General features: G+C 50.9%; 1 protein-coding gene across 3 annotated transcripts in view; it reads left to right on the top strand.

The window, feature by feature from the left end:
* Trpm2 (transient receptor potential cation channel subfamily M member 2) overlaps positions 1-16,010 on the top strand; it is a 50,624-nt gene that overhangs the window by 3,946 nt on the left and 30,668 nt on the right. For all 3 annotated transcript variants that reach the window (XM_059282028.1, XM_059282029.1, XM_059282027.1), the window contains 7 exons: positions 6,637-6,805; positions 9,106-9,286; positions 10,581-10,747; positions 12,125-12,305; positions 13,614-13,675; positions 14,395-14,595; positions 15,892-15,994. In XM_059282028.1, coding sequence (XP_059138011.1) covers positions 6,637-6,805; positions 9,106-9,286; positions 10,581-10,747; positions 12,125-12,305; positions 13,614-13,675; positions 14,395-14,595; positions 15,892-15,994 — 1,064 coding nt within the window. The remainder of the gene's footprint in view (positions 1-6,636; positions 6,806-9,105; positions 9,287-10,580; positions 10,748-12,124; positions 12,306-13,613; positions 13,676-14,394; positions 14,596-15,891; positions 15,995-16,010) is intronic.

A 16,010-nucleotide genomic window follows, 5' to 3' on the forward strand; every position in this document is an offset into this window, starting at 1 on the left:
GGCCATTAGCTCAGGCCTGTTATTGTCTAGCTCTCACTCTTATATTTAGCCCATTTCTATTAATCTTTACTTTGCCACATGGCTTGTGGCTTACCGGTACTTTACATCTTCCTTGTCCTGATGGCGGCTGTCAGAGTCTCTCCCTCCGCCTTCCACTTCCCAGAATTCTTTTCCTTGTCCCGCCTATACTTCCTGCCTAGCCAATGGCCAATCAGTGATTTATTTACTGACCAATCAGCAACACACTTGACATACAGACCATCCCACAGCAGTGCAGAGCAACATTCAGATCAAGCCTGGTAGGCCAGGGCTCCATTACATGTCTTTGGAGCTTCTTGGTTTCCAGAGTCAGGAATCCAGGAACTGTAGGGACCTAGAGGAAGTCCACAGGCTAAATGTCCTTAAAAGCCATGTCGGAGGGTCCCGCTGCTGCAAGGTCTCTGGGCTGCCTTTTCTCCCTTCCCTTAGCCCACAGTGAGAATATGGTCTCTAAGACCAGGTTGGAGGCATTTGTGGTCACTCGAAGCAGCTGGATATTGCTGTTCCCCAGATGGGACTGCCTGTGAGTTGGGCCAGTCAGAGGGACTATGGAGCAAATGGGGGGGGGGGGTCTATCCCTGTTCGTAGGAATGCAGCACCCTTAGACACTGCTCTCTGAGGTGGGGGTCCCTGAGACAGAACTGGGTGATGACTCATGATAGTAGCCCTCTATTCAACCACCCACCTTCCTCTCTTCCTTTTCCCCTGGAGAACTCGTGCTTCCTCCTCGAGGCCGATGGCAGATACCACCTCTGCAGGGTAGCTGTCCTGGATTCCACAACTGTACAGGACATAGCCTTCCCCCGCAGCACACTCGTGTCTTTCTTGTTCCCACTGATAGCTGTGCTGTGCCTGGGGGCTTAATGCTTGTCTCTCATGCTCACTGCTCAGGTCCTTTGGGGCTACAACCAAGGCTGAGCGGCTTTATGACTTCCTGGGCCAGGGACACAGCTGGCGTCTGGCCCCTCTGTTCTGAAGGGCGTGGGGAAGGATGTGATCATGTTGCCTCTGAGCCCTGTGACCTCTCCAGGTGTGGTCAGTGGAAACCCAGAGTCATGGAGGCTTTGGGGCCCATACCCTGGCCTGGTTTCTCTTCAGGGAAGAGTGTCATTATTGCTGGGTCTAGAAATAGGTCCTAGAGGGAGAGGTCACCACCATTTCTCACAGCTTCACGCCAGGAACCCTACTGTACCCAGGGAACAATCAGTTTCCAGCAAACTGAAAAATAACAGAACAAATCCATGTCTGTCCTAAAAACCACACAGGCTTCTTTTCACGTTAGTCTCCAAGCGATGCAATGGCTCCTGTGGCATCCACCCTGTAACTCCTGGTTTAGAGGAGAATGACTATGCATTCTACGCAAATGCTAGAACACATGGGAAGGGTGTCTATGTCTGTGGAGCCTAGGATCCATTCTCTATGGACACCGAGGAACCAACACAGAAAGGGGCCAGGGCCGCCATGTGGGAAGAACAGCCCTTGTCATGCCCCAAGGAGACCAGGGGAAGGGACATGGGTCACAGCTTCTGTGTGCCTCCTACATGCTGGCTTTGCTCAGAAGCTGGGTAATCAGCCTCACTTCCCGAGGCTAGGCAGGGCCTAGAGGGAAAGTAAATGCTGATTCAGTTGATGTGGTTGGTGTGAGCTTGGGGGTCCCCAAGGCCACCCCACATGCTCACTGAGAGTTGGGAGCTCTACATGATTGTGCTTAAAGTGGAGGGTCGTGGCTGTGAAAGTGCCTTCTCCAGGTGCCTATGCTGGAGCTTCTGCTTAGAAGCCAGAGAGAGCCCTAGTTACTGTTCTATTTCCATGAAGAGATACCATGATCAAGGCACACTCCCAATGACACACCTCTTTCAACAAGGCCACACCTCCTAATCCTTCCCAAACAATTCTACCACCTGGGAACAAAGTATTCAAATACATGAGCCTATGGGGGTCATTCTCATTTAAACCACCACAGAGCCTGTATGTCCTGACAATTATGTGGCCACTTAGTTGCAAACCAGAAGGAACACCAGTGTTCGGCAAGCATCATATTATAGCAGCAGGATAGACCTGGTGGGTAGGGGTCCTGTTCCCAGCCTCCAGGTGGAAGGCCGGCTTCCTAGCAGGAGGATCCCCTGTCCATGTTGCTGGGTGGTCGGGGAACAGGCACTTGTCTTGCATCTTTCCTCTGCACCTGTCCCTGGAGCCAAGGACAGATGGCTGAGAGTATGCCTCTGTTCTATGATTGCCCGTGGCACAGGCAGAGGAGCAGAGGAAGCAGCCAGCATCTTTCCTATCAGGACAGAACTTAGGAGCGAAGTCACCAACACAGCCACCAATCACTTTAGGAACCTCCTTTCCCCCTTTTCTCCTGTCAGGCTTGGAACCTTCACGGGGCTTGGGAGGGTCTTCAGCATTAAAGCATGGGTGCTGAGTGAGGCCAGGATCATCCCATCTGGGAGAGGGACTCTGAGGCATTGGATATCCCCCAAGAGCTCTCCCTTCCTCTCCGTATGTTATTCTTGTTTACGCCCAAATAGGCCAAGAGTGTCTAGTTGCTGAATTTCTAGGTTATCTGTCACAGCACAGCTTTATGTTCTGGGCCAGGATGGAGAACACCTTGGGGGGTGTAAAAGCTCATTTCGCCAAAGAGAAGAGAGAAGGGAGACAGCTTGGAATTACCTAGTGGGATCCTTGCCATCACCAGACCGAGATACAACAGCCAGGTCTTATCTCGGGGGCATGCCACTGCCTTCACCCTAATCCCAGCCACAAAGGGAGACCACACAAGTGTTCCTTAAGATTCCTGCAAGCAGGCTGCGGTGGTGGTGCATGCCTTTAATCCTAGCACTCAGGCACAGCCAGGCGGATCTCTGTGAGTTCGAGGCCAGTCTGGTCTACAGAGAGAGATCCAGGACAGGCACCAAAACTACACGGAGAAACCCTGTCTCAAATAACCAAAAAAAAAAAAAAAAAAAAAAAAATCCAAAAGTGTCTGGAGTCTCTTTCAGGGGTCTGTATGATTTTTCAGAGTGGAACCAGGGAATGTAACCCCTCCTGATAACGGAGAAACTGAGATGGAAACTCCCAAACTGGGCAGCAGCCATGGCGGGAAGACACGGTTGCCTCTCCCGACCCAGGCATCTTCTCCTGCTTGTCTGGGTCAGAGTCCATCTGGTTTAGATATGTCCTTGACCTCAGCTGTACCTTGTCTTTTGTAGGGCTCAGTATATTATGCTTGCCTCTTCCCTTTTGTACTGGGCTTCTATTCTAATTTGGAATAATGTGTTCAACGTCTAATTTGGAAATAATTACAGATTTAAAGAAACGATATGCCAGCCCCTGGGCCCAGAAGCTCTGCTTTGTATAACAGTGATGCTGTATCAAAACTGAGAGGTCAGCCTTGGTCAGAGTGCACACTACTTTCACGTGTGGCAAGTGTTACCACTCACACAGGATGCATATAGAGACGGCCCTGCACTTCCCCCATGGCCACACCCCCATGCCCTTTCTTTCCCCCCCAGCTATCAGCACTCCAATCTGCATATAAATTTCCTATAAATTTGTCATTTGGAGAAAGTCACATGAATGGAGTCATATGCCTCCAGGTCTGTGTCACACAGATGGCACCATGCAGTGGGGGCCTGTGCCTTTTGACATGTAGCTTTGAGGGCCATTCATGCTCCTGCTTCGACTCTTTCACGGTTGAGCAATTCTCTAATTGCGTATTTGAGGTGAGACTTTGTAGATAATAACCAGGTTTTGTTTTTTGTTTGTTTGTTTTGTTTTTTTAATCCCTTCTGTCTGTCATCTGTCTGTCTGTCTGTCTCTCTACCTCTCTCTCTGTAGAACAGGCTGGCCTCAGACTCACAGATCTGCCTAACTCTGCCTTCCACGTGCTGGGACTAAAGGCGTGCACCACCGTGCCCGGTGTAGTCTCTGTTTTTCGACGGGTAAATTGAATCACTTACATTTAATATTTATTACTATTTAATGTTATTGCTGCGTTGGGACTTCAATCTGCCATTTTGTTTTTGTTCTCTGTTTTCTTTCTGTTTCAGTTCAGCTTCTTGGTGGCTGCTGTGGTTATTGAAGTTACCCAACAAAGTATGTCACAATCCATGAGTGTTGATACACTGAGTTGCAATCGACTGTAGAAATGCCTCTTTTTGCCACTCCTCACTTCCGGTTCTTTAGAATACCATGTCTGACCCAGTTCAACCATCAAACATCATTTTAAAAACTTAATAGAAAGCCGAGCAGTGGTGGCACATGCCTTTAATCCCAGCTCTTGAGAGGCAGAGCCAGGCAGATCTCTGTGAGTTTGAGGCCTGGTCTACAGAGCGAGATCCAGGACAGGTACCAAAACTACACAGAGAAACCATGTCTCAAAAAACAAAAAAACAAAACAAAACAAAAAAACCAACCAACCAACAAACAAAACCAAAAGTAAGCAAGCAAGCAAGCAAGCAAACAAACAAACTTAAGAGAAATGAAATATATTTACTCACATTTTTACTTTCTATTACTTCATCTTCCTCTCTGATATTCAGAATGCCTTCCTTTATCCTTCCACTTCCGGTTAGATAATTTCCTTTGTCATTTTTTTTTTTTTTAAACAGGGTCTCATGAAGCTCAGGTTGGCCTTGAACTCCTTATGTAGCTGGAGGGGACCTTGAATTTAAGGTCTTCTTGCCTCTAGCTCCACCTCCTGAATACTTGGGTCCCAGGGGTGCACTACCATGCCTGGTTCATGCAGTGCTGGGGACCGAACCCAGGCCTCTGAGTATGCTAGGGAACACCCTGCCACCTGAGCCCCACCCCCACCCTCTTTAGCCATTCTCCAAACTTGATCTGCTGTTGACAAGTCTCCTTAATGGTAGTTCAGCTAACAGCAGCCCTTGACCTCATTCTCAAAGGATAGATGTGCTGGCTGTAAAAGTCTGGGTTGTAGTTTTTAATCTTTCAGCCCTGAACCTCTTTATGTGGCTTCCATGGCGTCTGATAAGAAGTGTGTTGTTTTTAAGCTGGGCGGTGGTGGCGCACGCCTTTAATCCCAGCACTCGGGAGGCAGAGGCAGGCGGATCTCTGTGAGGCTGGTAGATGGCTCAGTGATGAAGAGCACTGGCTGCTCTTTCAAAGTACCAGGGTTCAAGTCCCAGGACCCCCATAGTGGCTCATCTCTGTTTCTATCTCCAGTTCCAGGCAATCTGATGCTGTCTTCTAGCCTAGTTGGGCACCAGGCACACATGCAGGCAAAGCACTCATACAGATTAGCAAAACAACAAAAACAAGAGCCTTGTAGGGGAGAGAAATCAGCAGGTGCCGTTTTAGGCCTCACTGCTCTCCGGCTTTTTTTCTTCTTTGGTTTTGGAAGTTTGATGATGTCATCTCTTAGCATGTGTCTCTCTGGGTTTGCACTGTTCGTCACTCACTCAGAGTCTCGGATCTAAAGGTTTAGTTATTTATGAGTTTGTTTATTTTTAAAGCAAACATGGAAAGTTGGGAGAGCCTGTGTAAGAAAACTGTGAACTTACTCTGGACTATGGATGGGGCAGCGTGCAGAGTGTTCTTCCCACCAGGTGGCCTTCTAGAAGGGATTGCATGAACCATGATAAGTGAATGCACTTCAAAACAAAGACAGGAATGAAATCCCCGTGGTGTGTCCACATTATCTCTGTGGGGAAGGCAAAGGCCTGGGAAGGAATAGTCTTGGTTCTTTTCATAGAACCAAAGATGAAAAGACATAGCACTAGGCGTCTAAGCTCACTGTGCTTGTGTTTACTTAAGCTGATTGTAAACATCACCTCATGTTTTACTTGCTTTAGTAATAAAAATGAGAAGCACTTTCTTCGTACCACTTTGGCGCTCAAATGCTTTGAGTCCTATGGTCACTCCACGCAGGTCTTTGGCATTTTGATCCATAGAGACATAGCTTGGCTGGCTGGCCAGGGATGGGTCAACAGGAAATAGGGCATTATTTCTTTACACAGCTTTGCTGGCTTGGCTTTTCTCTTTTTTCTGGGACTCGGATGACCCTGCTGGTCTCCCGTGGCTCTGTGTCTATGCATTTCTATTTTGGTTTATTTTCTCTCCCTCAGTCCTTACCTTTTGCTGAGATTTCCAGTTGCTGTACTCTCTGTCTTTCTAGAAGCTGCAGTTTAGATTCAGGGTGTTTTTAGTCACTCATAGAAGAATTTTTAACCTGGTTGCTGTAAATTCCTCACCGGATGGTCCCCACACCTGTACCATCCTGGTGTGGGTGTCTGTCTTAGCTGCTTAGGACAAGACTCATGATTTTTCTGGCTTTTGAGTTTTAGATGGGTCCTGGCTCTGAGGGAGGGAGAGGCAGAATCTCATTATTGCCACAGGGGAAAAGTCCAAGCTCACTGGCTATCTCTGTTTAGTTCCTGACTGATGCTGCCTGGCTGGGAGGGCAAGGATGCCTCATGCTCACTGCCCACAGGGTCCCCTTGACACTCAGGCAGATGTCTTGTCACCTGCTGAGTGGGATGAATGTCCTGGCTCTCCTCTGGTCCCCCTGATGTCCCGGTAGAGAGAGAGCATCGGAGGCATTTCATTCCCATGATAACCTTGGTATCTCCACAGGAAAGTAGTGTGTGAATGTGGTTACACCCATGAGCAGCACTTGGAGGTGGCCATCAAGCCTCACACTTTTCAGGGCAAGGAATGGGACCCAAAGAAGCATGTCCATGAGATGCCTACAGATGCCTTTGGAGACATCGTTTTCACAGGCCTGAGCCAGAAAGCAGGGAAGGTGGGTTCCATTACGCTCACTCTTCACCATGTTGGCCCCTGTGACACTGTAGCAGATTTCCTGGAGGGGGGTGGGGTGGGGGGGGAGAATGAGAGTATGCGTCTAGCTGCCTGGAACCCACTATACACTGAGGAATGGCATGGGGGTGGTGTGCACTCTTCAGGTAAACGAGAGGCTTGTGAGCAGAGGGAGGAGTGCAGGGCTTCCCATGGGAGGTATGAGCTCATTCTGGAGGGTCTGCTGTCTGTCTGGGTCTAGAGGAATGAGGAGAACTCAGGACCTAGCACAGATGTGATTGGCTTCTGAGAGGTGGTGAGGTCTCCGGAAGGGAGGGGAGAGGGAGAAACCCCATGTGGGAAGCAGAGGCAGGAACCATTGCAGGTGGCTGTACCCTGGGCTGGAGATGCAGACTCAGGTGAAGGAGGAGGTCCCGTCACCTGGCTTCAGGTCAGGAAGAGAGGCATGGGGAGGTCTCACCCCTTGCTCAAAGCTATGATAGGCAGAGCCATGGTGGATGTGAAACCAGCTGATCCCCAGCCCTGGTTCTTAACCTGACAACCTCCTGGCTCCAGCTGCTTCTCCAAGGGCAGTGACAGGGACAGTCCCAAGCCAGGGACAGTTAGTGGTAGGGGACAGTACTCCTGTTCTACCAGTGAGTGGCATTCATTGAGAACCATAAGGTGTGTCCTGACCTCAGTGAATCCCCTCCTGAGAGTGTATGTCCTCCACTGTGTTACTCTCTTGTCCCATGACAAAAGGCAGTTTCTAGAGGAAGGATTTATTCTGGCTTCCGGTTTGAAGAGATACAGTCCACTGTGGTTGAGAAGACACGATGGAGTTCCAGGTGCTTGAAGCTGTGGGGCGGGGGAGGGGCTGAGGCTGCTGGCTGCATCCTGGTGGGTCAAGAGACAGATGAGATATAGAGAGAGACAGATGAGAGATAACAAGGGAAGTCGGGCTACCACCACTAAGTCCTGCTCCCCAGCGACCAGCAAACACTTCCTCCAGAGAGACGCTACCTCCTAAAGGTTCCACAGCGTCTCAGCACCTCCAACTGGAGATCAGATGTTCAAACACACGAGCCTGTGGGGGAGCATTTCAAGTTTAAACTATAGCATCCGCAATGTGAGCCCATAGCCCCTTTCCTTCTGGACATCATGTGGTTTACAGTCCGAGAGCAAGTCCATGAGAGGGTGGTCCTGGACTCCTGCTCCTCCCTGTGAGAACAGCTGCTGTGAGGGCTGACAGGCACTGTGGTATCAATTAGCGTTCTTCGTTGTTACACTGTGTCCTGTTTGCTCTGGAGACTCCTAATGTCCCTTTGGATTTTGTGATGTCTGTCATCCTGACCATTAGGGTCCCTCAGGTGGATCCTAGTCAAGCTGGAGCTCCTTAGACAGTTGATCTAACCAGAATGGAAAAGTCCACCATGGAATGTGGGCTGCAGTGCTTGCCTGGCATACATGGGTCTCTGGATTCCATCCCAGGTGTGTGCATGTGCACACACACACACACACACACACACACACATACACACACACACACACACACACCCGCACGCATACACTCACACACACACAACGCCTACCATGAGCTTAAGGTATTCTGGAGTGTGAAGCCAAGGGGCTGCCCCCTCCCACCTCCCCTACCCTCACCCTTCCCAGGGGCAGATAATGTGTACACAGAGCAGGGCCAAGCCCAGTAAACCCAGTGACAGATCAGGGGTGGGAGTGTGAGGAGACCAGGAAGCAGATGGGATGGAGGTCAAACCACGCGGAGGAGCCAGTGCAGGGGGTGGCATAAGGAGGGTGTTTGTGGAGGGCGGTCTGAGGTGTCCCCTAAGCAGAGGGGATGAGGAAAGAGGAAGTATGGGAGAGGAAGCTGGGCCTAGGGGCTTTGTAAAGAATAGTCTAGCTTTACCTAGGGAGCCCCTATGCTTGGGCCTCTCTTCTGGGCCTCACCTCCTCTTTCTTCTTACATCCCATGACTTAACTATGTTTTGCTGGCTACTTTTCTTCCTGGGTGTGAACTCAAGTTGTCCAGCCCCAAGCCGAGCAGGCAGGGCACAGGTGAGCCCACTCTGTGTAGAATGTGAAGGGTGAAGCCATTCTCTCAGGGTTCCTTCACTGTCTCCTGCAGGGTATCCTCACTAGCCCCTGCAGGGTTCTCTTTCTGTCCCTGCTCAGTTCCCTTGCCCTGCAGGATGCCCCCACTGTCCCCTGCAGGGTGTCCTTGTGCCTGGTGAGGTTTCCTCACCATCTCCTGCAAGGTCCCCTCACCAGGCCATGATTCCCCTGCAGTATGTCCGGGTCTCCCAGGACACGCCCTCCAGTGTCATCTACCAACTCATGACCCAGCACTGGGGCCTGGATGTCCCCAACCTCCTCATCTCAGTGACCGGTGGGGCCAAGAACTTTAACATGAAGCTGAGGCTGAAGAGCATCTTCCGGAGAGGCCTGGTCAAGGTGGCCCAAACTACAGGTGAGTGCTGAGGCCCTGCCCAGGCCGTGAGTACAAGGAGGATGAAGGGGATCTTTGGGGATCAGCATCATCGGTACTGGAAAACTCTTGGGGATAGCTGAGTTCACACCCTGGCCTGGGCCAGATTCCTTGGGTCTATAGACAGCACTTCCCTTGACGCCCAGTTGCCTCTCAGCTCACACTATTTCCATGATGTGTATAGTCGCATACCACTGCCATGTGCTAATGTGCTAGATTTATTTTTAAAAGATTTATTTTTACTTAGTGCCTGTGTACCTCCCTCCCTCCCTCTCTCTCTCTCTCTCTCTCTCTCTCTCTCTCTCTCTCTCTCTCTCTCTCTCTGTGTATGCCACATGTGCTCAGATGCCTGTGGAAGACAGAAGATGACATTGGATCCCCTGGAGCTGGAGTTATAGGTGGTTGTGAGCCTTCCAACATGGATGCTAGAAACAGAACTTAGATTGTCTGGAAGAGCAGCCAGTACTTTTAACTACTACTGAGCTCTCTCTCCAGACCCTAGGTTTTATTTTATTTTAACGTCCATATCACATGTGTCTTTGAGGTGCTGATTTCAGAGGTCCGGCCAGCACTGTGCAGTGAACTCACCACCCAAACAATAGCAGATGGGACTTGGCTCATGTAGCAGGAATGAGAGCTCCGCCCACATGCCCTCTCTTTAGAGGTCAGGCAGGACCTGCAGAACCCACTTGTCACTTGCTGCTCTATAGGCAGAACTAGGTCACACTCAGCCCTGGCATTCTTTCACTGGTCAGCTTGCAGTGCGGCCCTGAGGGTGGGGTAGACAGAAAGAGTGTCCCCTGTAGGGACTACCGGGGACTGTAGTAAGCCATGTGGCTGTAGATGTATGGTCATCGGTTAGGAGTAGGGCCAAGGGATGGGAAATATGGACATCATCTCTCACTCTTGGGTCTCAAACACTGAGAGGAAAGTGGAAAGCTGCAGGTCCTGAAACAGGAGATTCAGACCCTTTGTGCTCCTCAGCCTGGGACAGGGAGAAGGCAGAGGGCCAGGAGAGGCCTGCAAAGAGAAGATGGGGTCTTTTCCATTGTCATTTTTGCAACGTGGGGAGCTCAAGTCCCAGAAAGGCATCAGGAAGATGCTGTCACAATACAGTGTCTCTTCCTTGATCCTGCTTTAGAGGCATATCTGCCAATGTACTTGAGAGTCTGATGATGAAGTCCCATGTCAGGAGCACAGTGGGACTCTGGGTGTCACTATTGGCTTGACAGGATGCACACTGGAGCCTAGAGGCATGGCCTGTCTCTTTCCCCAGGGGCCTGGATCATCACTGGAGGGTCCCACACGGGTGTGATGAAGCAGGTGGGTGAGGCGGTACGGGACTTCAGCCTGAGCAGCAGTTGCAAAGAAGGAGAAGTCATCACCATTGGTGTAGCCACGTGGGGCACCATCCACAACCGAGAGGGGCTGATCCATCCCACGGTGAGTAGCCACTCCAGAGTGAGCCTGGGTCAGAGGAGGAAGGCTGGGAGCAGAGGGTGAGGAGTCCGACTCTTCACAAAGACTGTAGGGAGCATGCTGGGTGTCACCATGAGTGTTGGGGGAGGAAGGTGGTGCTGCAGGGCCCAGGTCTGACTTAGGTAATGTAATACCTCAGACACAGTGAGCAGGGTGGGCAGCTAACATGGACAGACTTAAGATCACAGGAGGGATCCACATGCTGATTATTACCAGGTGGAGGTACATCCCAAGAGTTGCTTTGATGAGAAATAGACTTCAAGGAAAGGGAGTGACCAGCCAGGACCACACAGCCAAGCAAGCATTGGGGTTAGACTGAGCCAGCTATGTGACCACAAAGCCTGAGCTTTTAGCTTTGAACCTCTATACTCAGAGGCCTCCAGCCTGGAATTCCACAGAGCCGTGGTTTCTGGCAGTCAGCAGCAAGTTGGGCTGCACTTTAATGCTACACCCAGAGCTTGGCTCAGCTGCTGCTTAAGAATGGAGACTTGAGTTAGATAACTTGGTTCACTAAGTGAAATTTTCTAAGGACACACTGGATCTGTCCTAATGAGGACATGGACATTTCATTCACAGTCAGGGAAATCTGGGGACAATATAGTCTGTGACTAGAGAACGTTGCTTGTCACTGCTGACAAGAGTATGCCTGGCCCAGTGTGCAGTCTCCCTGTCTCAGTGGTCCTTTGTCAGACAGCATTGCTCTAAGGAAGTCTTGGTCTTTCTTTTGTGTCTGAATCATGGGGTGTCTCCCCAGGCAGGATGGACTAACTGTTCTGTTTTGCACATCCTTTTTATGGTGTAAGACTGAGGCTAAGGGAGGCCAGGGGAATTCCGAGCTGAGAGCTGTTGTTACACTGTTTCATTCTCTGTGGACAGTAGAGAAGGTGTGTGGTCCAGAAGGTTAGTTTCTCTGGGGTGCTGTAAAACATGATGACTACAAACTGGTGGCAGAAAGCAACTAATTTACCCGTCTACAGTTAGAAGTCACTCTCCCACAGCACAGGCACCATATCACTCGGCCACAATGAAAATGAGGTTATACACTATTCTGGGGCTCTGATGAGGACCTTTCCTGCTCTTTTAACTTCTGGTGCTTCTGGAAGTTCCTGGGGGCTTCATCCAGATCATTCAGGTTAATTTTCTCTTGTTTAGATCCTTAACATCTGAGCTGCAAAGGCTCTTTCTCCAAATAAGGGGCCACCAGCAGATTTTTGGTCTTAGGACTTGGTATCATTGGGGGGACATTATCCAAGCTATTAGACCCTCCCATTTCCAGAATACAGGTATGACTTTTTTTTTTTTTTTAACCAACCTGTGTGAGTCTCCCCTGATCATCCACAGGGAGGCTTCCCCGCTGAGTACATGCTGGATGAGGAAGGCCAAGGGAATCTGACCTGCCTAGACAGCAATCACTCCCACTTCATCCTGGTGGATGATGGGACTCATGGGCAATATGGTGTGGAGATTCCCCTGAGGACGAAGCTGGAGAAGTTCATATCAGAGCAAACAAAGGAAAGAGGAGGTAAATACGCATGCTTCTGAGGGCATTTGGGGCAGAAGAAACTGAGGCTGGCCCTGTGTCAGAGCCACAGCTGGCCATGGCCTGTATTGTACGTGGAGGTGAGATTGCAATACACTTGTATTCATTTCCTGGGTCCCTGTCTGCTTCCTCATGGGGACCTGTCTTCTCTTGCTGCCTTAATCAGTGGAAGGGTGTCAGTGAAGGCTTGTCTGTTTTCTGTCAGTTAATAGAACAGTCTACATTTTCAACTAGAGACAGTTTCAGGCTGGGAAATGAGAAGAGATGCCAGCCAGAACTCACAGCTTGACCTCAGCTGCTTGTGGGGAGGTGGAGCATCTAGTGTGTGAGGTGAGGAGAGGGTACAGGGAGTGCAGGGAGGACTCCAGCTCAGCACCTGGGTTGCTTGGGATGACTCTGGGTAGCATATTTCAAGCTTCCCTGTGCTTCCTGAATCAGGGTCCTTAGTGGGGCTGATCACCCCCACCCTAAAATCACCTCCCTCACATCTGGATGGTGCAGAGCTTGCATGCCCATTAAGTTCCCAGGGGGGAATCTATTGCCTGTTTAGGCACCACACTGGGAGAGCACTGTTTTCACTAGGAGAACCCAGGGTGAGGTGTAGGAAGGCAGGGACCCTTGTTGGCACTGGGTGGGCTTTGTTGCCCAGGGGAAGGGACTCCTCATATTATCTCTGTTTCTCCTGCCTTCTGAGTGGGGTTGGGTAGAAGGGGAGAAGACTTATGATCTGTGCCCTACCCCAGCCCGTGCCGGATGGTTCGGTCCCCTCCTAGAGGTTCCTTGGGCCAGCTTGGATTTTGAGGTAACATACAAAGGACAGCAGAGAAGAGCTGGGTAGAGTGGTCCACTGGGTAGAGAAGATGGGGTTCTGTTCTTGTCCCTTCTGTACAGGAGTTCAATCAGGATGGGGTGGGATACAGGCAGCAGGATGGGGTGCGTAGTTGGGTACAAGAGTAGGGATGTGCAGGGATAGATCAGGGGTAGGTGCAGGGGCAGGGAGAGTAGTCAGGGGGAGAGGCAGTGGCAGGGAGAATGGTCAAGGATAAGGGTAGAGCAAATAACAAGGATAGGTGGCCAGGTGGTCTTGGGTTTGCTCTTTCATGGTGCATGAACAACTTGTCCATAAGCCATTATCATTCACCTTTAGCAGCTGCCCATTATCTACCACTCGGCCCGGCTGGTGCTTCTCCACGTAACTAGGGTGAAGTTGGTTGGGTGGAGGAAGCAGCCTTAAATAGTAGGTCTGTGCTTCCCCCACTATGGCTTCACATGGGCTCCATGTCTGCCTAGGTGTGGCCATCAAGATCCCTATTGTTTGCGTGGTGTTGGAGGGCGGCCCTGGCACTCTGCACGTGAGTACTAGCTGCTGTCCATCATGGGGCGCAGGCCCTGCTGGGGAGGAAGGGCTGGTGGGTACTTTTACTAAAATCTGGTGCCATCACTGGGAACACACATGGCATGCTGTCCTCAGGATGTGGAGGGGAGGGAATCCACCACGGGACAGGGGTGTTTCCAGGTGAGAGAGGAGACACCTAATGGGTGGACTCATGTGGGAGAGGTGGCTTGGCTTTGGCCCCGGTCATGGTGGGGCTGCTGGCTCTCTCTTCCCAGAGCCTCTCCCGAAGGCCTTCAGCCAGTGTCCCAGGTACTGCTCCCAGAGCACAGGCCCCAGCTCCAGTCCAGCTGTTGGAGCTAAAGTCTGGGGTTTTGCTCATGGTCCTGGTATCCCCTAGGCTTTGGTCATTCTGGATCCACACAGCATCCCTGTGAGTGGGTCTGGTCAATGACTGTGCCATGAACCATTTTGTTACAGTGGTATTAGGTGTTGAGTGGCAAGCCTGAGTCAGGTGTATCAGTGGCACACTCCTTGTGTGTCAGTAACAGCTCTTTTGTCTCTTGAAGAGTGGGGTGCACCAAACCAGTGAGACCTTCTGGAAAGTTCCAGCTTCATAGGCTCACTCTAGCAGCAAGTGACTTGCAGCCTTAGCTGCCACTGAATGATGCTGTATTTCAGAAGTGTCAGAGCTGGGTGAGGACTCTGGCCTGCTCACACTTGGATCTGGTTTTGCAGACCATCTACAATGCCATCACCAACGGCACACCCTGTGTGATAGTGGAGGGCTCCGGCCGAGTGGCTGACGTCATCGCCCAGGTGGCCACTCTGCCGGTCTCTGAGATCACCATCTCCCTGATACAGCAGAAGCTCAGTATCTTCTTCCAGGAGATGTTTGAGACTTTCACCGAAAACAGGATCGTGGAATGGACCAAAAAGGTGAGACACATTGGTTTACGGTCACCAGGCCAACTCCCGGACAGACCAGGACTCCGGGGACCCGAAATGGGTCAGAGTGGGTGCACAATTGAATTTGCAGAAGGTGGGGAGCTCTGGGCCCCAGGACAGGCAGGGCCTCCTAGTTGGGCACTGGGAGGCTGAAGCATATGACAGACAGAATGCTAAAGGAGCACTGAGGTTTGAACTCGATTTACAGAATGCCAGGGCCAGGCTGGGGACATCTCAGAGCTTGAGAGTGTTGTTCTGGGACCCAGAGCATGTTGGACTGGAGGGGTGTGGTGCTTGGGGAGGGGTCAGGAAGCACTGCAGAGCACAGGAGGGGCGTTGGTGGGGATGCTGGCAGCAGAGCTTACCGGCTACAGCAGTGAATGGCAGTATGTGATCCAGCCTTGCCTCCTCATAAGAACACTAATGGAGCAGCCTCAGAAGGGCCCAGCTCCCCAGTCTTGCAGCTGGATTTTGGGGTGGTGCCTTGATAAACTCTGCAAAGTGTGTAGTGAGTGTCTGTACCTTTGGTTCTGGAGCTCAGAGCTCACCCTCAGAGTTTTACACAGGGTGTGAGTGTCCTGGGGTGGGTGTGAGCAGTGCCAGCTTTGGCTGAGCTGAATTTAGGTCCCACCAGCCACAGGCCAAAGGAACACACTGGAGCTAGCCACCCTGGACTATGACACATGGAGGGGCCTGGGCTGTGTCTAGACCATGGAGAATAAGGAGTTCTCTGACTGGGTAGCTCAGGGAAGCATGGAGACCTCATTTTAAATTTGCCAGGGACTCAGAGTGCCCATATTTAGTGTGGATGCTCTGTGAGATTATCCGGCAGGGAAACAACGTAAGTTGTGGTGAGCTCCCTTCCTCCCTCCCAAAGGCCTTTGATTTCTTATCCGGTGTGCTGTAAGCTGTTGGGCAGGCTGGGAGTCTTTTCTCAGCAACATTATAAATTATTCAGGCAATTCAGAGAACTGAATTTAATCTCTCTTTGCCAAAAGTATTTTTGTTACATTTATTTTATGTGTGTGTGTGTGTACTCATGCTCACACACTGGTGCCACAATGCACACATCACGCAGGTCAGAGGACATTTTGTGTGTGTCAGTTCTTTCTTTTACCATATGGGTCCTAGGAGATTGAAGTCAAGTCATCAGGCTTGGTGGCAAATGCCCTTTCCAGCTGAGCCTGCACAGACTGGGTGGTTCCTTGTTGGGACCCCAATCCCTTTTGTCCTTCAAGGAGGCAGAATACCTTAACCCCGAATCTCACTGACAACCATTTGCTGCAGATCCAAGACATCGTCCGGAGGCGGCAGCTGCTGACGATCTTCCGGGAAGGGAAGGATGGGCAGCAGGATGTGGATGTGGCCATTCTGCAGGCTTTACTGAAAGGTGAGGCTATGAGCAG

This window comes from Peromyscus eremicus, chromosome 16_21, assembly GCF_949786415.1.
Source record: "Peromyscus eremicus chromosome 16_21, PerEre_H2_v1, whole genome shotgun sequence".
Taxonomy (NCBI): Eukaryota; Metazoa; Chordata; class Mammalia; order Rodentia; family Cricetidae; genus Peromyscus; species Peromyscus eremicus.